This window comes from Somniosus microcephalus, chromosome 9, assembly GCF_052327205.1.
Source record: "Somniosus microcephalus isolate GS21.2 chromosome 9, FLI_Smic_1.0, whole genome shotgun sequence".
Lineage (NCBI taxonomy): Eukaryota > Metazoa > Chordata > Chondrichthyes > Squaliformes > Somniosidae > Somniosus > Somniosus microcephalus.
In genome coordinates this window covers 123,141,915-123,150,096 of record NC_140995.1, presented here as the reverse complement: position 1 = coordinate 123,150,096, position 8,182 = coordinate 123,141,915, and the positions used below count along the sequence as shown (strand labels likewise).

Below are 8,182 nucleotides of genomic sequence, written 5' to 3'. Positions count from 1 at the left end.
TTCAGTTTGCAGCAGTTACAGTTATAATGTTCCGATGTGTAGCTGAAGCATTGTGAGTTTGCTTCCTGCTCATGGTCTCCCTGCTTGCTCCCAACTTCCAACTTTGCATTGATATGAAGCTGAAGCCCTTTTGGATCAGTGCAAAATATGTAGTGTGACATTCATCTGTCAAATATAAAACAATTGCACATATACTTAATAATTAAGCAGAAAATTGTTTTACTAGACCAACTCTAAATAAAACAATCCACAATGTAATTAAAGTGGCATTTAATATTTCCATACAGAATAGTGCTAATGTATACTGTAATAAAGATTGTAAAATCTTAGGTTTCAAGAACATTTACTCAGGGAACAAATTAATCATGGGAGATTCAGACTGAAATATTTTAAAAGAGAGGATAAGTTTTAGTGCTTTGTGAAACCGAGGGTAAAAGAAACTATAAAGCATTGGGTTAAATGTGGAATTCAAATAACCAAACCACCCAAAAAGATCATATAAAACTGCTGGGGAGGTAAAATTAATATATGGATCAAGAACACTGTTTACATAAAATGTAATCCAGAAGATTATGAAGACACCTATTATTGTACCTAATTTTTTAGCAGCTCTGTGTTCTTTATTATATGAAATTGTGGTATTGGTTTCTTCTGTGGAGTGAATCTTGTTTGTCTTTTTTCCAATTATGTTGGCATGTTTCCTTGCTACAAAAAATATCTTGAGATATGCACCTGCAATGATAAAACTAGGAATAAAAAATGCAATTACCATATCCAGATGCCCCCATAGCTTATTAAATATGAGCATGCAGCTGCCTTGGCACGAAATACTAGCTATGTAATCCTCCATTCCATCTATATTGAAGTCTGAATAAACCAGACCAAACCCATAAACTATGGAAAACACCCAAGTAAATGTAAGAAACATACCAATTACAGGCAGAGTGATTTTGGTAGGGTAGACCAAAGGATCGCATGCAGCATAGTACCGGTCAATGGCAATAAAGCATACACAAAAAATTGCTGCTGTGGTGAGTGTTAAATCTAAACGTGAGTGCAGTTTACAAAATATATCTGCAAAATACCAACAGGTTTCAACAGACCTGATCATGCTATAAGGTAGTGATATACCTATCAATTCATCCAATGAAAAGCGACGAGTTAAGACAGTAACTATAGGTTTTTATTGGCTAAATAACAGAGCCCACCCTCGTGGGTGATCAGATCCAACAAGGAGGAATACCAGCCAGTCGACCACCTTTATACCTGGGCAAGTAGGTGGAGCCATGGGCGGAGTCAGCAGTGGTCAGCCCAGGTATAACAGCGTGACAAGAGGCGACCTCGTGTAGTGATACAACAGTGTAAACAGTGATAACCATAGTGTAACGATATAACAGTGATAACCATAGTGTAACGATAGTGAACGATAAAAGTGGTTTACCACATTCACCCCTTGTTTAGATTTGAGTCCGGCGGGGTGAAGTGTACTACCAGTTCGGGTATGTCAGTCTGTCCGGAGGCCTCGTAAGCCTTTCCGATCGTCGCAGCAGCGGCGGCGGTGATGCAGTATCCGATGTTAATGCTGGTGTCTGCGTGGTCGGCGAAGGCTCGTGGGGTTCCGGCATGCCGTCTACCTGGGCTGGATTTGGGGGGGTGGTGGGGGGTAACGGTGGTGTCTCAGGGATGCCCGAGGGTGCGAGCTCTCGTAGGGAGACTGTGTCTTCCCGCCCGTCTGGGTATGCCACATAGGCGTACTGGGGGTTGGCGTGCAGGAGGTCCACCCTCTCGACCAGGGGGTCCATTTTATGGGCCCTTGCGTGCTTTCGCAGCAAGACGGGCCCCGGAGAGGTCAGCCAAGTTGGTAGCGTGGTTCCCGTAGTCGACTTCCTGGGGAAAACAAACATTCGTTCATGGGGGGTGGCGTTAATGGCAGTGCAAAGCAGTGACCGGAAGGAATGCAGCGCTGCCGGGAGGACTTCCTGCCAGCGAGAGGTTGGGAGGCCCTTGGACTTTAAGGCTAAGAGAACGGCCTTCCAGACAGTCGCGTTCTCTCTTTCCACCTGGCCGTTCCCTCGGGGGTTGTAGCTGGTGGTCCTGCTTGCAGCAATAGCTCTCGCTAGTAGGAACTGGCGAAGTTCCTCGCTCATGAAGGAGGAGCCCCGGTCGCTATGTATATAGTTCGGGAACCCGAACACGGCGAAGAGGTCGTTCAGGCATTTGATGACCATGGTACTGGTCATGTCTGGGCAGGGGAAGGCAAAGGGGAAATGGGAGTACTCGTCAATGATGTTGAGGAAGTACACATTACGGTCAGAGGACGGGAGGGGCCCCTTAAAATCGATGCTCAAGCGCTCAAAGGGGCGGGTGGCCTTGATCAGGCTTGCTCTGTCCGGCCTAAAGAAATGCGGTTTGCATTCGGCACAGGTTTGGCAGTTCCTGGTCATGGTCCTGACCTCCTCGATGGAGTAGGGCAGGTTGCGGGCCTTAATGAAGTGGTAAAGTCTGGTGACTCCGGGGTGGCAGAGGCCGTTGTGGAGGGTCTGCAGTCTATCAATTTGCGCGTTGGCACATGTACTTCGTGATAGACCATCTGGGGGTTCGTTCAGTTTACCAGGCCGGTACAAGATCTCATAATCATAGGTGGAGAGCTCGATTCTCCACCTCAAGATCTTGTCGTTCTTAATTTTGCCTCTCAGCTTGTTATTAAACATAAAAGCGACCGAACGCTGGTCGGTGAGGAGGGTAAATCGTTTGCCTGCCAGGTAATGCCTCCAGCGTCGTACAGCCTCCACGATCGCCTGGGCCTCCTTCTCGACCGAGGAGTGTCGGATCTCAGGGCCCTGGAGGGTCCTTGAGAAGAAGGCCACTGGTCTCCCCTCCTGGTTAAGGGTTGCGGCTAGGGCGAAGTCGGATGCATTGCTCTCCACTTGGAAAGGGATAGACTCATCCACCGCGTGCATTGTGGCCTTAGCAATGTCTCCCTTAATGAGGGAGAAGGCTGCGCACGCTTCTGCCGTCAGGGGGAAGGAGGCGGACTTCATGAGGGGTCTGGCTTTGTCCGCATAATTCGGCACCCATTGGGCATAGTAGGCGAAGAGCCCCAGGGTCCTCTTCAGCGCCTTTGGACAGTGGGGGAGGGGAAGCTCCATGAGGGGGCGCATTCTTTCGGGGTCGGGGCCAATGACTCCGTTCTCTACTACGCAGCCGAGGATGGCAAGGCGCGAGGTGTTAAACACACATTTCTCCTTATTGTAGGTGAGGTTCAGCCGTTGGGCCGTACGGAGGAATCTCTCCAGATTAACATCATGGTCCTGCCGGTCGCGGCCGCAGATGGTGACGTTATCTAGATAGGGGAACGTGGCTTGCAGCCCATTCTGGTCAATGATCTGGTCCATCTCCCTTTGGAAGACCGAAACCCCGTTGGTGACGCCGAAGGGAACCCTAAGGAAGTGGTAGAGGCGGCCATTCGCCTCGAAGGCGGTATACTGGCGGTCCTCAGGGCGGATAGGGAGTTGGTGGTAGGCCGACTTAAGGTCGATGGTAGAGAATATTCGGTACTGTGCAATCTGATTGACCATATCAGATATGCGGGGAAGGGGGTATGCGTCCAGCTGGGTGTACCGGTTTATGGTTTGGCTGTAGTCGATGACTAGGCGGTTTTTATCGCCGGTCTTAACGACTTCGACCTGGGCACGCCAGGGGCTGTTGCTCCTCTCGATGATGCCCTCTTTCAGGAGACGCTGCACCTCAGAGCTAATAAAAGCTCTGTCCCCGGCGCTGTACCGCCTGCTCTTGGTAGCGACGGGTTTACAGTCGCGGGTGAGGTTGGCGAACAGGGAGGGGGGCGGAACCCTGAGGGTGGATAGGCCGCAGGTGGTACGCGGTGGGCGGTTTAAAGGCTGTTGGTTGTTGGCTGTGAGTGGGGGGAGGGGTCCACCGTATGCCAAAGTGACACTTTGAAGGTGGGATTGGAAATCCAGCCCTAGTAGGATGGCAGCGCAGAGTTGGGGCAGGATGAGAAGTTTAAAATGTTTATACTCCGTGCCCCTAACCGACAGGGTCACAACACAGTATCCGCTGATGTCTGTTGAATGGGACCTCGACGCCATCGACATCCGGTTGCGCGTTGGCCGGACAGTGAGGGAGTAGTGGCTCACCGTGTCTGGATGGATGAAACTCTCCGTGCTTCCGCTGTCGAACAGGCAGGTCGTGGCGTGGCCGTTTACTTTGATGTCCATCATGGACTTGGACAGGTGATGCAGGCGAGCTTGGTCCAGTGTGACGGAGGCTAGTGTATGGCTGAGCGAGCTGCTGTAGTCTGCGGGTGAGGCTGCGGTCGGGTCTGGAGACAAGGTGGCGGTCGAGTGTGGTGAACAAAATGGCGGTGCCCACGACGTTGCATAAAATGGCGGAGAAGATGGCCGCCCCCACAACTCACATGAGGCACTGCCGGTGTCGGTGGCCTTGATCAAAGATGGCCGCCCCCACGACTCACACGAGGGGATACTGGCATCTGTGGCCTTGATGAAAGATGGCCACCCCCACAACTCGCATGAGGCACTGCTGGCGTCTGTGGCTTTCCCCCTGCAGGCCTTCGCGAAGTGGCCTTTCTTGTGGCAGTCGGAGCATGTCGCGTTTCTTGCAGGGCAGCGCGCCCTCGGGTGTTTCGCCTGGCCACAGAAAAAGCAGCTGGCGGCCCGATCGCAGGGCTCCGATGTTGCAGCCGGTACCAGGGGTGGCAGTCCTGATTGGGTCCGGGACGCCGACGCTGAGGTAGGTCCCAGAGGCGGCGGTGCGAGGGGTATAGCGGTCGGGGTCGGGCCCGAGCCCCAGGGTCGCGCAGCACAGTACCTGGAATACGCCTCGAGGTCCCGATGGGCCACTTCCAGAGAGTGAGCGAGGGCTGCAGCTGTGTTCAGGTCGAGGTCCTTTGGTTCAAGCAGTCTTTGCCGTGAGTAGTCGGACCGAAGGCCTTTCACGAAGGCATCGCGGATATTCTCTTCAGTATTTTCTGCAGCCGTTACAGCTTTAAAGTCACAGTCCCTGCCGAGTGTTTGTAGCGCCCGTAAAAATTCATCTACAGACTCTCCTGGCTGTTGCGGGCGGGATCTTAGGAGATGTCTGGCATACATAGAATTTACTGGGCTCCGGTACTGCTCTTTGTTGAGGGCGGCCTCGTATGTAGTAAGGTCCTGGATGAGTGCAAATACTTTAGGGCTCACTTGGGCGGTCAGAACTCTTAGTTTGGATCTCTGAGGCACGCCGGATTCTCCCAGGTAGGATTCGAAACAGCTCAGCCAGTGTTTGAAGTCGAGGGCTGAGTTTGCTGCCTGTGGGTTTAGATCCAGGTACGGCGGTCGGAGGGCTCGCAGCCAGGCCGGCTGCTGTGGCTGTTGTAGCTGGGCATCTGACTGGTCATTTGGCTGCTCCGTTAAAGACATTTCAAAATTTAGCCAATAAAATTGATATACCTATCACTCATCCAATGAAAAGCGACGAGTTAAGACAGTAACTATAGGTTTTTATTGGCTAAATAACAGAGCCCACCCTCGTGGGTGATCGGATCCAACAAGGAGGAATACCAGCCAGTCGACCACCTTTATACCTGGGCAAGTAGGTGGAGCCATGGGCGGAGTCAGCAGTGGTCAGCCCAGGTATAACAGCGTGACAAGAGGCGACCTCGTGTAGTGATACAACAGTGTAAACAGTGATAACCATAGTGTAACGATATAACAGTGATAACCATAGTGTAACGATAGTGAACGATAAAAGTAGTTTACCACAGGTAGTATCATGAGTCCCAGCAGAAAATGAGCAACAGCTAAGGAAAGGACAAGATAATTGGTTGGTGTCTGGAGTTGTCTGAAATGTAAAATTGAAATCACTATCACCAAATTTCCCCAAATTGTAATTAATATTGAAATTATAATGAAAACATAGAGTACTGCATTAATTGCTGTCGATCTAATGGTTTTGGGACATGATGTTTCGATAAATTCAAAGCAGTTTTTACATTCTGTACATTTCCAAGATCTGTACATTTCCAAGATCTGTTGAATTGAATGGCCCAGAAATTCAGGTCGGAGACTTCCCGCAGGCCATTGAGCTGTGGGCCCCCGTGGAATTGCGATCCTGGGCCGCCTCCAACTGCCGGCGCGCAGCGCTTGCGTATCCCAGGGGCGCAGTTAGTTCGATGCATCCCCTGGGATCACATGGGCCATGGAGAGCCAATGGTAGCAGGGAATGCTTCATTCATAAGTTTGACAGGAAGAGCTGTCAAACCTATAAATACTATAAGCCCCAAAACATCACTAAAACTTCAAATAAATTTTTTAAAAATCACATTTTAAAAATAGCTATAAATTACATGAAATAACTATTTTAAACAATAATTTAAATTTTTGAAAAAATTAATTACATTTTCTAACGGGGCTAAAAATAAACTTACCTTTCTTTAAAGTATTTAAAAATAATAAACCTGTGGAAAAAATGTTTTAATTTTAATTAATTCACCACTTACCTTGTTAAATGCAGGCCTTGCGACTGCTTTTTACATGTCTAACTTTTGGAGACTTACCTTCCCGGAGAAACCTGGAAAAAAAATGCAAGTTCAATGCGCACTCGCTGCCTCTCCCGCGCATGCGTTCCACCTCTTAACCCCTTCTTTCAGGGGAACGGAAGTGCCTGTTTCCCGCGCATGCGCAGTGCATGCACGAAACCAGCACTTTTGTTGGGCCTACGCGTGAGTACCCTGTTCGTACTCACGCATTGGGGCCCGAATTTCTGGGCCATTATTTTCCTATTTGTGACTAAAATCCTTGGATCAAACTGACACGAGAGGAAACTTCTTCAATCTCCTTTCGTTACGTCTGCAGCTCCTGTGGGTAGAATTTAAAAAAAGCCTCTCACTATCTACTGTGATGCCTGGTATTGTTGTACTCACCAAATAATACAATTAAACAACATTTAAAACATTAATAGTCAGTACGTGTTTTTTTTGCCCTGCTTATGCTGCGTTTTGCAAACAGAACATTTCCAATTTCAGTCATAATACAGCTTTCATTTAAATATCTCAGTAGAAACTGTTTAGACTCTTCACAAAACAGAGCTGCAATTATTAGTAGTCTGCAAGAAGCTGATTCCAAGAACTGACATTTAACTGGATCCCACACATTGGCCGGAATTGTGCCGGCGCTCAGAGGGCTGGTTCGGAGGTGGGTCTGCTGTCAAAATCTAAAAGATTGACAGTGGGTCAGAATCCTGCTCTGAACCCACCTACTTGTAAGTTTCTCAAGTGTCGGATCTGCCTGCGTTTTGCAGACACGGCACTAGGTGGCGGGTGAGCCAATTGAGATAGTTAAGAGGGTATTTAAAGGTAGTTGAACAGCATTTTACCACGTACTAGCCATTTTTCCAACTTTTTCATGAGGTTCCCATCGCTCGGGGATCAGGTCAAGTAAGTGTGTCGAGTTCTCTATGACTCTCCATTGCTGGGACTAGGTGACAGCTGCAAAAGTGGTATAAAAGCTACCATTTCACAGCTCTTCACTTTCCAATGTCAGAAGCTTGAGCCTTCAGGATTTGCAAGATACTTTTGAGCTTTATGCAGTTTGGGAAGTGTGTGGAGCAAACTCTCTATCCACTGTCACCTACTTGGAGCAACTTCTCTCACCATTGACAGATTGCTTCTGTCATCTCAACTTCAGTTGCCATCTATTACAGCAACATTGGTGCCCTTGAAAAAATCTCACCTTGGTCCTCAGAATCCCACCACAATCAGCCCCAACACCAACATCACCAGGCACACCAGCAGCACCAACAACAACCTTCTCTGCAATCAACTGATGCTGCACAAGATACAGAGCATCAGCACCTGACCACATTGCTGCCTGGGATGCCAGATTTAGTTCACTTGATGCTGTACACCCTGGCTGCCACATAATGCACCAGGTTGGCACCACCCCACACCAGCACCATAAAGCATTCCTACAATGTGCAAGCCATGCCTTTCACACTTATCACAGGTTGACACCACCCCACACCAGCACCATAAAGCATTCCTACAATGTGCAAGCCATTCCTTTCACTTATCACAGGTTGACACCACCCCACACCAGCACCATAAAGCATCCCTACAATGTCCAAACCATTCCTTTCACACTCATCACAGGTTGACACCACC

General features: G+C 49.0%; 1 protein-coding gene across 1 annotated transcript; it reads right to left on the bottom strand.

The window, feature by feature from the left end:
* Positions 1 to 343: 343 nt before the first annotated feature.
* Positions 344 to 6,041, bottom strand: LOC147112648 (trace amine-associated receptor 4-like). The gene is made up of 2 exons (XM_085996226.1): positions 5,791 to 6,041; positions 344 to 1,124 (listed from the first exon to the last, which is right to left on the bottom strand). The coding sequence occupies exons 1-2, from the start codon at positions 6,039 to 6,041 to the stop codon at positions 344 to 346; spliced, it is 1,032 nt and encodes a 343-aa protein (XP_085852352.1).
* Positions 6,042 to 8,182: the final 2,141 nt, after the last annotated feature.